Here is a 14,817-nt window from a genome sequence, read left to right on the forward strand (position 1 = left end):
ACCGATGTTTTGAGGCTGAAACCACATGCAGCAGGCCATCCAGGTTGGATCTTTCCAATTTTTGTTGTTGCTGTTGGTGGTGGTTTTTCTTTCCTTTTTATTTATAATCTTCTGTTCATTTTTTTTTCTTTTTTTCCCCCCACTTCATTAAGAAACATCCTGAAGCCCAAGGTGATGCAAGGCCTGCCTTTTGTTGCTCCAGTTGACCACAGGATTCATTGGACTGAACTTCTATTTTTCTTGTAGTAAGTTACCCACATATATACACCTGAAGGTGATTTTCTTCCCACTTCAAAACAGGAGTTTAGATATCAGCTGAAGAAAAAGTAAAATGAATCATACAGCTTTAAACACCAGCAGGACCATTTATATAGAATTACAGTTAGCAAGTACTAACCACTAAAGAGATCTGAATGAGTCTGAAAGACCCACAGACACATATAAAGAATCAGTCAGAGAAAGCATCTGACTCAAAATAATGGGAAGGCAGGTTTGAAGGTGAAAACCTTTTTGATGCTAAGGCAGTAATGAAATAATACAGATGCTATTTTATATCTACTTTGAACGTTCCCATCACCAAACGATGCAGCTTTGGTTGCCTGAGGTACCCTAGACCCTAGCAGGCGTGGTGTAAGATGCACTTCAGGTAACAGGAGCTCTTCTCATTATAACTTTAAAAAGGCCTTTCCAGTTATCATCCACCCTGTAGCACTCGATATTTCATCCTGGAGCAGAATCATGTTTTGGCTGACTGATCAAAGTTCCTGGACAGATGGAGGAGGCCTAATGATGACAGTGACAATGGTCCATATTCATGTATCCCAATTTCAAAATCCAAAAAGTTCTGGAAAAGCAAGCTGTTCAGAGTTAATTTGGCAGGAAAATCTGACCTAAATTTATGTGTCTTTATTCCATTTAGTGTGAGGTTTCATAAATTTCACCACAATAGGATTAAAATGTTTGATTACAGGGTGCCGTCTGCAGTATTGCTAGTAGGTTTCATAATATAGGACATATGCACTGAGTTACTTTCTTAAAATGAAAACAAATCTGAACTTCAACATGTATTTGGCCTCAAAGGTTTCTTTTTTTTTTTTTTTTTTTTTTTTAAATTTTTTTTTTTTTTTTTTTTTAAATTTTTTTTTTTTTTTTTTTTTTTTAAATTTTCATTTATTTATGATAGGCACACAGTGAGAGAGAGAGAGGCAGAGACACAGGCAGAGGGAGAAGCAGGCTCCATGCACCGGGAGCCCGACGTGGGATTCGATCCCGGGTCTCCAGGATCGCGCCCTGGGCCAAAGGCAGGCGCCAAACCGCTGCGCCACCCAGGGATCCCTTGCCTCAAAGGTTTCTAAAATGAATTGTATGCCTATAACAATGCTTAACTAGCATTTATTATATGTCAGGTTATATCAGAAGCACTTTATATGGATTAACTCATTTAATTTTCACAGTAGCCCTATAAAATGTAGTAATTCTCATATCTTAGCAATGAGAAAGCCAAGGCAGTAGTAAAATGCCGTAATTAGCTAGTAGGTAGTAGAGCCAAAACCTCAGCCCAGCCAGACGAGCTCTGAGACTCTTCCTCTTCATTATCATAATTCTTTCAATACCCAATGCATTACTGTGGTCACTAAAGAAAGGTGGAGCTCCTGATGCAGTTTCCTGAACTCATTCCATGTCTAGCATAGATCAAGTTCAATATTTCATGATATAATTTGACACTGCATTTTATATAAGTACATATTCTGCAATAAACCAGCTAGCAGCTGAATTCATTTGTCATGGCTGAGGTTTACAGCATCTCAGGTGGCACCTTAAATGCTATTTACTCATTAGATGCTTAAATTACTTACACAATTTTTTTCTAGTCTACACTGGAATGTCTCTACAACTGTATAGGCAGCCTACTTGGGCTCTAGGCAGCTCTAATCACTAAGAAGTCTTCCTTGTGCTAATTCTAAAATGCTTCCCTGAACTTTCTAGCCATTGATTCTAAACACAGAAAAGGTCATTTCCATTTCCATATGTTTGAACCCTTTAAAATCATTATAGATAACTATTTCTCCATTACTCTTTCTAGAAATGGTTCAAAGAAAACATGGGTAATATTTTTAAAATACACAGCAGGGATGCCTGGGTGGCTCAGCGGTTGAGCATCTGCCTTCGGCCAAGGGCGTGATCCCGGGATCCAGGATTGAGGATCCCGGCAGGGAGCCTGCTTCTCCCTCTGCCTGTGTCTCTGCCTCTCTCTGTGTCTCTCATAAGTAAATAAATAAATCTTTTAAAAAAAATACACAGCAAAAGTTGGTATGAGGAGTTAAACAATGAGAAAGAATAACTTAAAAAACAAAATGTTGATTTCCAGGTTTCCAGATGATGGTAGCTGCTTATACCCAAATTTCTCCACATATCCTCCAGAGACTTTATAGATAAACAAGGAGAACAACAAAATCCATAAAACAAAACTAAAAAATAAGAGTGAGGGAGAATACTGCAAACTGCAATTTACATGGAAATCAACAAATGGACATTAAAAACCAGCAAAGCTAATCTAGAGCTCATAATGGAATAGAAAAATCAGTGGAGAATAAGTGAAAAGGAGAAGAGACCAATGGGTTCCTCATGATGGCAGAACACAGCTAACATCACCCTTAGAAGGACAGAGTCTCACAGGAATAGGGAAATATTGAGAAAAGGTTTGAGACCTTGTGGATCAGAGCAGTAACTACTGGGGAACAGAAAGAAGGACCTGAAAGTTCTTGAGAATAGAGGTGGCGGTGACCAGCAGGAGTCCCTTGGAATCTCGGTGATCAGGGGAAGGGAGAGAGAAGCAGTGGATTTTAAAGATCCTATTAAACAAATAAGAAACACAAAATCAGAAGACCCATCAACCACCACCTTAACTCTTAGAAAAAATGCTACCTGTTAAATAATAGGCACTCAGCTGAGATTACTCTAAACTAAAAACTAGTACACTATCCAAACTTTTCACCATCACCATAGTAGAATAACTACTATTGATTTAGGAAAAGATAAGACATTTTAAAAGTGATGGGAATAACAGGTAACATCCATATAAAACTACTGTAAGAATCAAAATACCTCAGGTGATAAAGCCCCTTATCTGATACCCTGCCATAAAACCCACAAAGCAGAACTCTGTATATAATCTGCTCACATTAATATCCTTAAACATATATTTGCATATGTGAAAAAACACTCTAAATCAGAAATTCAAAAACTCAAAACAGAAAAGTACAAAAAAGATCCCAGAGATGACTCAGGGAAGAAAAGGAGAAGAGAGAGGAAAACAAAATAATTTCAGAAATGAACATTCAAATCTGAGATGCCAAAGAGACAAGACTGGAAATATAACAGCAGGTGCTATGAAGAGGAATAAAAATGCCAAGAGAATAAAAACAAAATACAAAAGAGCTAAAAAATCTAAGACACAAATTGGTTGCTATAGAATCTAAGCAAAGAAGACCTAAACTGTATGTAATTAAAATTTCTGAAAAATAAAAACAAAGGATAGAGCCTTTATATATATAACTGTAATTCAAAAAAATTTTCAAAGGGCTTGCTAACATCTAGACAAATTGACCAAGAATAATCAATCATCTGAGACATAGCCTACTAAAAATACTGCATTTAAAACAAAAGAAAAAATCCTTCTGGACCTTAGGCAAGAAAACCAAATCACTACAAAGCAAAGGATATCATAATGGCATCGTATTTGTCAACAGTAACACACATAGCAAGAGTACAGGAAAGAAAGTATAAGGCTAGGTCTTTATATCCAGCCAAACTGTTTTCAAGTATCAAAGCTATGAAAAATAGTTTGAAACCTGCGCAAACTCAGTATAGTACTCAGGAGCCCTCTCCATGGAATCTGTAAGAGAATGAACTTCATTTAAGTATGAGGTGTCAGTGATGTTCTGGACTATGGTGAACACTGAATACATTTAATTTTTTTTGGAGATTTTTATTTATTTATTTGAGACAGAGAGAGAGAAAAGGAACAGGGGGAAGGGCAAAGAGAGAGGAAGAAGCAGATTCCTCAATGAGTGCAGAGCCTGATACGGGGCTCAATCTCGGGACTCCAGAATCATGACCTGGGCCAAAAGCAGACGCTTAACCAACTGAGCCATCCAGGTGCCCTTGAATACATTAAATTTTAGAACAAAGACCAAAACATAGGAAGGGATAGAAGTAGAAGAGTACATGTTATCTGTCCTGTCAAAGTATAAATAATACAATCATTTATTTAATAGTAAAGAGAAGGGAGTAGAGGGAAAGTAGAATAAGCTCATTGGTTATCATATGGGTATAGAGTCAATGGTATTATTTAAAGCTCCCAACCTAGGATAAAGGGGCTGCTGGCATTACAAAAGGTCTTTTTAAAAGGTAAATCCTAGAGTAGGTGTTAGCAATCTTTAGGTGGCAGGTCAAATACAGTTCACCTTTTTTGTAAATAAAGTTTTAGTGGCACACAGCCAAATCCATCCAGTTACATTTTGCCTATAACTTTTGTTCTGTCTACATCATAGACGTTAATGTAGTTGTACTGTCCAAATTAACAGAGGTATTTGTAAGAGATGGTATGACCCACAAAGCCTTAAATACTTACTATGTGGGCCTTTACAGAAAAAGTTTGCCAACTCCTAATGTATAACAAAAATACAAAACTTTCCTAAATGCCAAAAACACAGAAAACGAAACATAGTAAGTTTTAAAAAAATGAAACAGTTAATATCAATCATATATGTAATATCAATAAATGTAAATGTGCTTAATTCATACATTAAAAAAAGGGTTTTGGGCCATTCATAAAGCAAAATAAAATAAAACCAACTGTATGCTCTATAAAAGAGAACAAATTGAGGCAGCTTTTTCTGCTCACAGACCCCATCCCCATGATATAATAAAAGCACCTCAAAAATAAAATAATTTAAAAATTTAAAAAAAAATCTAAAAGTTAAACATGAAGGAATGAGCAAAGATATACTAGGCAAATGCCAATAACATGAAATCAGGAATTGTGATTTTTTTTTTAAAGATTTTATTTATTTATTCATGAGAGAGAAAGCGAGGCAGAGATGTAGGCAGAGGGAGAAGCAGGTTCCATGCAGGGAGCCCGATGAGGAACTTGATCCTGGAACCCCAGGATCATGCCCCGAGCCAAAGGTAGACGCCCAACCACTGAGCCACCCAGGCATCCTAGGAGTTGTGATTTTGATACCAGGCAAGGCAACATTCAGACCAAAAGCATAAAGACAGAGAATTACAAATGCCAAAACCACAGCAACTATCTTCATAAAGCAGAGGCTATGAAAGGTGCAAAGAGAACCCAGAAGAGACACAATAATAAGAGACTAAAACACCATTCTGAGCCTGAGACATGTCAAACAAACAAAAAGTAAATAAAGATATAGGGGACCTAACCAACATCATTTATAAGGTATACTGTACATGTGTGTATATTACATTGATTATAGAAAATATAATTTCTCAAGCATACACAGGCCAGTTATGAAACTGTTCTTATATTAGGCCATAAAAAAGCAAAGCAAAACAAACAAAACAAAAACAAAAATACCTCATGAAGTTCCTAAGGTACAGACCTTTTCTGGCCACAATGCCATAAAACTAGAAATTAATAACATCAGAACACGTAAATTGAAAAAGATTCTTCTACTTGAACATTAAAAAACTCTTCAAAGCATCCTCTTGCGAGAAAGGGGGATATACAAACCCAAACTGCAGAATTTCTAAAAAACATATGAAAAGATGAGAATGAAAATACTACATATACTAATTATTGAAGCAGTACCAAAGAGAATATATATACTATCTTTTGCATAAGAGAATAGATGCAAACATATGCACACTCAACCCCCCTCCCCAAGTACTTTGGCTTATTTTTTCCGAAAAAAGAAATATAAAAGAAACCAATGAAAACGGTATCTGTAAAGGACAGGAAAAAATAGAATGGATGAGGTAGGTATAGGAGTGTGATACCTTTGGTATATTTATTTACATAGTTTTGACTTTTGAAACATGTTTTACAAATTCAGAAAATAAAATTTTAAAAAGGTTGAAAAAAACAAACTCTAAAAGTGGACACAAGCGTAAATTTAAAACTCTATTTTCCAACTGTATATCAAGTCAATAACATGATCACACAAAGAAAACAATTCAAATTAACATTGAAAATATACTCTGATCAAATATGACTTTAGTGGAATATACTCTAAGCACAAGAAAATCTGCAAAGAAGGCTTGAATATTACTTAGTGTTTTTTGTGTGGTTGTTGTTACTGGCAACAGTGTTGGTGTATTAATTCTGAAACTATTTTGCAGATTCAATGGAGTTCAGAAATACAAGGAGTTCTGTAAACTTTCATATACATATGAAATAAAGTAATTTTGGAGAGTGTATCTTCTCACTCTAACCTAAGGATTGGCTAGAAACGTTTTTTTAAAAAGTACATATATATTAAAAAAAGTACATATATAGTTGACAACAATTTAAATGTATTTATTACTGCTTAACTATATGCTTAAAAATGGTTAAGATGGTAAGTTTCAAGTTATGTGAATTTTACCATATGGTAGGTATGGAGCCAGGATATTGACATCTATCAACCCTAAACTGATATTATCCCTGGAAGAAGGATATTGTTATTTTCCTTTCACAGAGGACTAAACTGAGGCCCAGAGTTGGTAATTATGTCACATAAGATGAGAAAGTAGTAACAGAGATTAGAACTACTGGCTGTTTCTCTGACCCCAATTATCATGCTCTTTCCACCATAACCAAATGATTTTTCAAAAAGAATATTAACAATTTAGTTTTGATTTATTTTTTTAAAGATTTTATATATTTATTTTAGAGACAGAGCACGAGCAGGGGAGGAGGAAGGAGAGGAAGAGGGAAAGAATCTCAAGCAGACTCTGCACTTAGTGTGAAACCGGATGTGGGGCTCGATCTCACAACCCTGAGATCATGACCTGAGCTTAAACCAGGAGTTAGACACTTAATGGATTGAGCCACCCAGGTGCACCATACTTTTGCTTTATTTTAAATGAACGGACATTCACTGCTTTTGTTATTGTTGGATATTTGTTGTTACTGAGTAGTGATAGTGGCAGTTTTAAGGACTTTTGCCAAGAATTTGCAAGAGAAGGATATAATTCCAGAAGAAAGGTGTTTGGTCTCTTAGATAATGACATCTGGCCTTCCCGAATGTTGTTGTTTCAGGTCATATCCTCTGCCTGGAAAAAATGGAGCCTAATAGCTCAAGGTAGAAGAGATGTGAATCCAAGGTATATGCCTAATCTGTTTTTAAATACAATTTTAAATTTTTGAACAGTGTAAAAATGTTAAGTCTGGTTGAAACACATGTTCAAGCCAGCATATATTAGAAACATTATGTTCAGAAGCCAAAGCAGCCACTACTAAAAGCTCATGCACATGCGGTGGCCCTGTTTCCCCTGGGAATTGGCTGTTCAGTAAGTTCAGAGACCATAGGAACCTAAGCTCTGTTAGTACAAGGTAATTGAAAAATATCTTCACTAAATTGCTCAACAAACTCTTTTAAGATGGAGAAAATTTAAAAACAAACCATTGGAAATCATTACATAATACAGTTATGCAACATTTACAAACTATGTCTTAAAATGCCTGATAAAAATTAAATAGTATAAATGTCTTTGTGAATCCAGAAACAGTTATATAGGCTGTGGAACAAATCAGAATGCCACCAACATCCACACCTGGATGAATAAAAACTAGTGTAATGATAATAACTAGATGAGAACAAAGATGCTATAATTCCTAGAATATGGTAAATTACAGTTATCTGTAAATGAAATAGATATGCCAAAAAGCTTCAAAAAGTAAAAATTCTTACATAAGTGCAAAGAAGCTGAAAGGCTAAAATATCAAGTCTGATCCATACCACAGTTCAAAGAGGTATTAAAGTCTGGATAGTAACCAAGACAAAAGAGAAAGATTTGATGAATTTTATCTTGAAAAGATAATCATACAAATATTTACCACAATAATAACCATAATGTCAATGCCTATTGTGGTACAATGGTTAAAAAAGTAAGCCTTTCAGAAAAGTTCTTAAGATCAAAGCATTCAAAGTGCTTTTCGTGCAAAACTCCTTTTTGTACGTGTATATTTGACAAATGGTTTAAAGAAGAAGTAATTTAAAGCTGATTGAGAATGAGTAGCACATGTCTTCTGGCTATAAATTGTCTCCCTTCCCAACAGGCAAAGAAATCCAATCTGAAAATTATTCATTAAAATTATTTCCTTTAGAAGACGTCACTACAAGTTTAAAAAAGGGTTTTACTGATCATAAATGTATCATCTCCCCTGGCACTGTTGTTCCTTCCCATTTCCTTCATGTATCCTTATGTGGTAGTTTACTATCCAAGTCCATCACCAGCAGTCAAAGTGTGGGCCATAAACTTATACTTATTCTATATACTGCTACCCTGAATTAGGGAAGAGATACATACAGAAAAAGTAAGAATTTAGAAATTTCAATAGCAATTTAACAAAGTGATTTCATGCCTGCTGAATCTAAAAATAAGGGGGATCCCTGGGTGGCTCAGTGGTCTGGCACCTGCCTTCGGCCCAGGGCATGATCCTGGAAACCCGGGATTGAGTCCCACATCAGGCTCCCAGCACGGGGCCTGTTTCTCCCTCTGCCTGTGTCTCTGCCTCTCTCTCTCTCTCTCTCTGTCTCTGTCTCTCATGAATCTAAAAATAAAATACATGGAAAAAATAAAAATTAAAAACACATATTTACATATTTTTTAAATTAAGGATTATCGTGATATAATTTACATATAGTAAAATCCAACTTTTTTAGGTGCCTCTCTGCAGTCAATCTCTTCTCCTAATGCCATATCCTTTGCAACCATTGATCTGATTTCTCTTCTTATAATTTTGCCTTTTCTAGAATTTCATACAGGGGAATCATAAACTAAGTAGTCATTTGTGCCTGGCATCTGTCACTTTACATAGCAGCGCTTTTCAGATTCAATGCTATTGCATGTACCTATAGTTTTTATCTTTCTAGTAGTATTCTACTGTATAAATTCATCAAACTGCTTATCCATTCACCAATTGATTGATTTCTGGGTTATTTTCAATCTTGAGTGACTATGAATAAAGCTGCTATAAGCATTTATGTACAAGTCATTTTTTGTAAATTAAAATCCAAGTGTTCTAGCACCATTTTTAAAAAAAGACTATCCTTTTTCTATTGAATTGTCTTGGTATTGTTCTTGAAAACCAACTAACTTTATACCTGTGAGTCTATTTTTGGACCTATAGTCTCTTCCATTGTTCTATATCTATCTTTACACCAATGCTACATTAGCTTGGTTACTGAAGCTTTATTGTAAATCTTGAAATAAAGTCCTCCAGATTTGTTCTTTTTTAAAATTGTTTTGGCTATGCTAGATCCTGTGGTTTTCCATATAAATTTGAAAATTAGCTTGTTGATTTCTGCAAAAAGCTTGCTGGGATTTTAATTGAAATTGCATGGATTCTACATATCATTTTGAAGAAAACAGAAATTTTAACAATATTGTCTTCTGGTATATAAACTTGGTATATATACCCATTTACTTAGGTCTTCTTTAATTTCTTTCACCAACGTTCTGAAGTTTTCATTGTAAAAATATAGGTTTCATATTTGTGGATACTATTATAAGTGGTATGTTTTACTTCAGTTTCTAATTATTCATTGCAGCATACAGAAATAAAAATTTTTATATAACCTTGCATCCTATGATTTTTAAAAACTCATTTATTAGTTCTAATACCTTTTCATTGATTCTTTGAGATCTTGTATGGAGACAATCATGTCATATTGACAGTTTTAGCTTCTTCCTTTCCAAACTGAATGCCTTTTATTTCTTTTTCTTACATTACTAAACTGACCAGGACTTTCACTAAATATTGACTAGAAGTAGGAAGACTGGACATCCTTAACTTGCTCCCAATCTTAAATGGAAAACATTTCACTTCATCATAAGGTATGAAATGTTTCTTTTAGGTTTTCCATAGATGACATTTAAACAGGCAGATGAACTTCTCTTGCTGTTTGCAGAAAATTTTTATCATTATTGGGTATTATACCAACTTTGCATTCCTGGATGATCTCCACTTGGTTATAATGTATAGTCCTTTTAATACACTGCTGGACTTAGTTACTCAAGTATTATTAAAAATTCTCATGTCATGGGGCACCTGGCTGGCTCAGTCAGTAGAACGTGACTCCTGATCTCAGGGCTGTGAGTTCAAGCCCCCCCTTGGGCTTGGAGCTACTTTTAAAAAAAAAAAAAAGAAAGAAAGAAAGAAATTTTCATGTCTTATTGCTCATGCAGGATATCATTCTTGTAGTTTTATTTTCTTATAATATCTTGGTCAAGTTTTGGTGTTTCCATGGAATATTTTTTTCCCGTCCCTTTAACTTATCTATGTGTTTGAAAATTTTCTTTTCAAATCTTTATTCATTTATTCATGAGAGACACAAAGAGAGAGGCGGAGACATAGAGGGAGAAGCAGGCTCTGTGCACGGAGCCTGATATGGGACTCAATTCCAGGACCTTGGAATCATGCTCTGAGCCAAAGGCAGACTCAACTACTGAGCCACCCAGGTGCCCCTATCCATTTGAATTTAAAGTCAGTTTCTCAAAGGTAGTATTTAGTTGTGTCTTGCTTTTCTATCCAATCTGACAATCACTGCCTTTTAATTGTTTATAAGATAATTAACATAATCATTGATAAAGCTGAATTTGGGTCTACCATCTTGCTAATTATATTCTATTTGTCCCATCTATTCTTTGTTCTCTTTGGTTCTCTTCTTGCATCTTTTTGTGTTATTTTTTATGATTTCATTTTATCTCTACCACTGGTTTATTAGTTATGTGTCTTTTATTTTCTAGTGGTTGTTCTAGAGTTTACATCTTTCATTTCTTACAGTCTACCTTCAGTTTTTGTATCTATGAGGTCATGATAGTTGATCTACATTTTGGTATTGTTGTTAACTTTGCCCTCAATGGACCAAAGATTTCAAATTCTTTCACTGTTGAGCTGCCATTACTTTGCGCATGTTATAACCCAGTACTGGAAGATCATTCTCAGTATTTCTACTCTACCTTTAGCTTTCAGCAGTCACTGCACACGTGCACCACAGTGGAAGTCTCTAGTCTCTTTCCATATTCCTGCACCTTCCCCAGTGATGGACTGCTTGTTACTAGGTGTTAGGCTTACTTGGGGGCCAGGTTCGGCTTTTGGTCTCCTAGTGTGAGGCAGGGTCTGTGAGCCTGCTTTTGGATGGGATCGGCTAGAAAGCTTGTAGGCCTTTCTACCCTTCCCACAAGAGGTCATGGTTGGAGACCTGTGGAGAAGGAGTTGCCGGTGAGAATTCCCCTTGGGTTTGGAGCTCCCAGTTATTCCAAACTAAAGCTAGCCCATGATTAGACATCAAGGAATTTAAACTATTTTAGTTGTTTTTTCTTATTTGCTTCTATGGCAGTCACTTCTTCTAACGCTCTATTCAAAGGTGAACAGTTTGTGTGCCTCATTCTCAGATGGGCTTCTCAAACTTTAGAATTAAGTTTCCTTGATTTCCTTATAAACTCAGCTGTTAGCTGTCTGATACGTTCAAAGAAAATTATGCTTTTGGGGGCTATTTGATTTTTCTTATTAGGATGGGAGTGAACTGCTCTTACAGTTTTCCACACCTTGGAAATGGAAGAAGAACTTAGGCTTATGTTTTGTATGTCTTTGCTTTTTTATTTCATTTTCTAACATAATTAATTTTTATTGTATTTTATAAAAATATTGTTTTGTGATGGATTGAAAAAGACAACAAAACTGGTCCCTCATCATAGTGTGAAAATCATGGTTCCAGTGCATAAAGTAGTTATAGTTAGGACAAGTTTGTCTAGCCTATGGGTGCCATCAGCTACAGAACATTTTTTTTGGAACTTATGACATATTTATGGATAGCAAAAAGATTCATACTAATTCACACCTAGCAGAGAGTAAGGTATTAGGAGTGGTTAATCAAAGATTTTCACTCTAAAAAATTTATTCTGTAGCCCATCATATAATATTGCTATTTTTTTCTCTATCTCAAATAGATTAATAGAATTTGTCCCATTTTTCCCTGATGTGAGGGTTAATTTATTTAAGAATATTTCAAAACATCCCAGATTTTCTCTGGAAAAGGCACATCAAAATAAACCACAAAGTCTACCAATCAGCAAAGGTGCTAATTAAATGAAGACATGAAAAGAGAAAGTAGCCTTGAAGATATTTAGGAAACTATACCTCTAATTTCCCCTGATAAAGATTTTAGAAGCAATAATTATTTTAAAGTATGTTCTCATAACACTTTTATTATGAACCTATTGCTATGGTGCTCTTTTTGTCTATCTTGCCCAACAAAATAGCAAACACCTCAAGAATAGTGCTATATTCGTCTTCGTACTTCTCAGTGTCTAGCACAGTGCCTGGCATACATCAGGCTCTTAATGAATATACACTGAGTCAATGAATATTGAATGAAATGAATAGTTCTAGTAATTGTTCTACCTAGCTTTTTCTTCTTTTTTCTACAGGCTCTATCCTCTTTACCTCACCTCTTTTGTCTTTCCAAGCACATATAATTAGATCTCCTGGAATCTATATAGACCAGCATCCCTTTTAATACCCACTACTGTTGGAAGACTCTGCTGGCAGCCCCACCTACCTCATCAGCTGGCCTCATACCTATAATAGTAGCAGAGGGCTGAGGTAGTTCTAGCTCTGTCCTTTGTTTGGATGACCCGGCAGCCTATTTGGTGGTCAGCCTTTGTAGCCAGGTAAGTTTCTCATAACCACCTCAGGGACTGGGTGAATGGATTTCTATCTGACATCCCTATTTTTCCTCCTCAGTGGTCATATGTTGCAAGTGACTCACATACCTCAATGCCTAAACCTCCTTGAGTCAAAAACAGGCATTTCATTTTAGCTAATATAGTTTATGGTTTAGTTTTCCACATCCCGTGATCAACCTTCTATTAGGGTAGATAAGGAGAATGCCACTGAAAGCAGAAATTATGTTATTTCTTTTTGAATCTTTAAAAATTCCTAACATACTAATATGCCCATAGCAGATATACATTATAATGAGAGAATAAGTTGGATCTTGCATGAAAGCTCTTCATAAGTTTCCCTCACGAATTAAGTCAACTTACATTTATACTTTAGTTTTTCCTTTCACTGCCCCACAATTCACTTTTACTTCCTCATACACCTCCTTGGGGATGCTAATGTGTCTTGATGAGTGCACCTGATAACCCCTGATAAGACCAAATATACCTTGCAGTGCAAAAAGGTTCACATTTTTCCATAATCACATATTAACTAATCTCATTATTCCCATAGACTTTAAAGAAAAGAAACTCTTACCCAGCCTTAGCAACACTTATAGTTTGTTGCTCCATTGCCTCATGGATACTGGTTCTGTCATGTTCTTTGAGGCTGTTAAACTCATCGATACAGCAAAGGCCCGCATCTCCAAGTACTAATGCCCCAGCCTCCAAATTCCATTCTCCTGAGTCTTTCACAGCAGTTACCGTCAGACCTAAGGAAACAAGCAAGCTATATTAACTTTTATTTTCAAAACCATGTCTTATACCTATGAGCGGACAGTACCTACATTTTAAACAAAAAAGAGTCAATGCCTTCATTTGTAATCTGTCAAGAATGAATTACATCAGACAAAGAATGGGTGGTTCCCAAGGAGAGGAGGAATGGGAGGATGGGCAAAATAAGTGAAAGGAATTAAGAGGGACAAACTTATAAATGAGTCACAGGGATGTAAAGTATAGTATAGAGGACATAGTCAATAATATTGCAATAACTTTAAATGGTAACAGATGGTAAGTAGATTGATCATGGTGAGGATTTCATAATGTATATAACTGAAAAATCACTGTATTGTATACCTGAAATGAATATAATATTGTATGTCAACTATACTTCAATTAAAAAAAATGGATGGCATCAGGACAACTATTTCTGGTTTCCAGGCACTGGAAAGCCGCAGAAGATCCTATGTTCTGAAAATATAAGATGTGTTATTGAGTATTTTATAGCAACCAAAAATCCCCAAATTTTCTTTCCTTGGTAGGTACCCTCACTGAATAGAAGGAGCAAACAGATCTTCTGAAAAGAGGTTCTGTATCATATGCTGTTTAAAAAGGCCTATAAGGGGGCAGCCCCGGTGGCGCAGCGGTTTGGCGCCATCTGCAGCCCAGGGCGTGATCCTGGAGACCCTGGATCGAGTCCCATGTCGGGCTCTCTGTATGATGCCTGCTTCTCCCCCTGCCTGTGTCTCTGCCCCTCTCTCTCTCTATGAATAACTAAATAAAATCTTTAAAAAAATAAAAAAATAAAAAGGCCTATAAGTCCAAAGACAGAAAACAGAAGATATTAGAGTCCAATGATGAAAATGAAAAGTTTGTTCCCAGTCACAGTGTGAGAAAGAAGATTCCTTTAATATGTTTTTTCTGGATTTGATTCATCCTTTATACCACAGTGGTCAAAAGCAAAGGCTTCGGGGGCACCTGGCTGGTTGGCTCCACTGGTTAAGCATCTGAGTCTTGGTTTCAGCCCAGTTTATGAATTTGGGGATCATGAGATGGAGCCCCACAGTGGACTCCATGCTCAGTGTGGAGTCTGCTTGAGATTCTCTCCCTCTCCCTCTATCCCTCCCACCACTTGTGCGT

General features: G+C 36.0%; 1 protein-coding gene across 4 annotated transcripts in view; it reads right to left on the reverse strand.

Moving 5' to 3' along the window:
• Positions 1-14,817, reverse strand: part of MCM9 (minichromosome maintenance 9 homologous recombination repair factor) — a 92,137-nt gene that overhangs the window by 22,987 nt on the left and 54,333 nt on the right. For 3 of the 4 annotated variants that reach the window (XM_055310050.1, XM_055310049.1, XM_055310051.1), the window contains one exon: positions 13,496-13,670. In XM_055310050.1, the coding sequence (XP_055166025.1) occupies positions 13,496-13,670 (175 nt within the window). Of the gene's footprint in view, positions 1-7,113; positions 7,282-13,495; positions 13,671-14,817 lie in introns of those variants that run through there. The other variant, XM_055310052.1, reaches the window with a different exon arrangement.

This window comes from Nyctereutes procyonoides, unplaced genomic scaffold (genome assembly GCF_905146905.1).
Source record: "Nyctereutes procyonoides isolate TBG_1078 unplaced genomic scaffold, NYPRO_anot_genome, whole genome shotgun sequence".
NCBI lineage: Eukaryota > Metazoa > Chordata > Mammalia > Carnivora > Canidae > Nyctereutes > Nyctereutes procyonoides.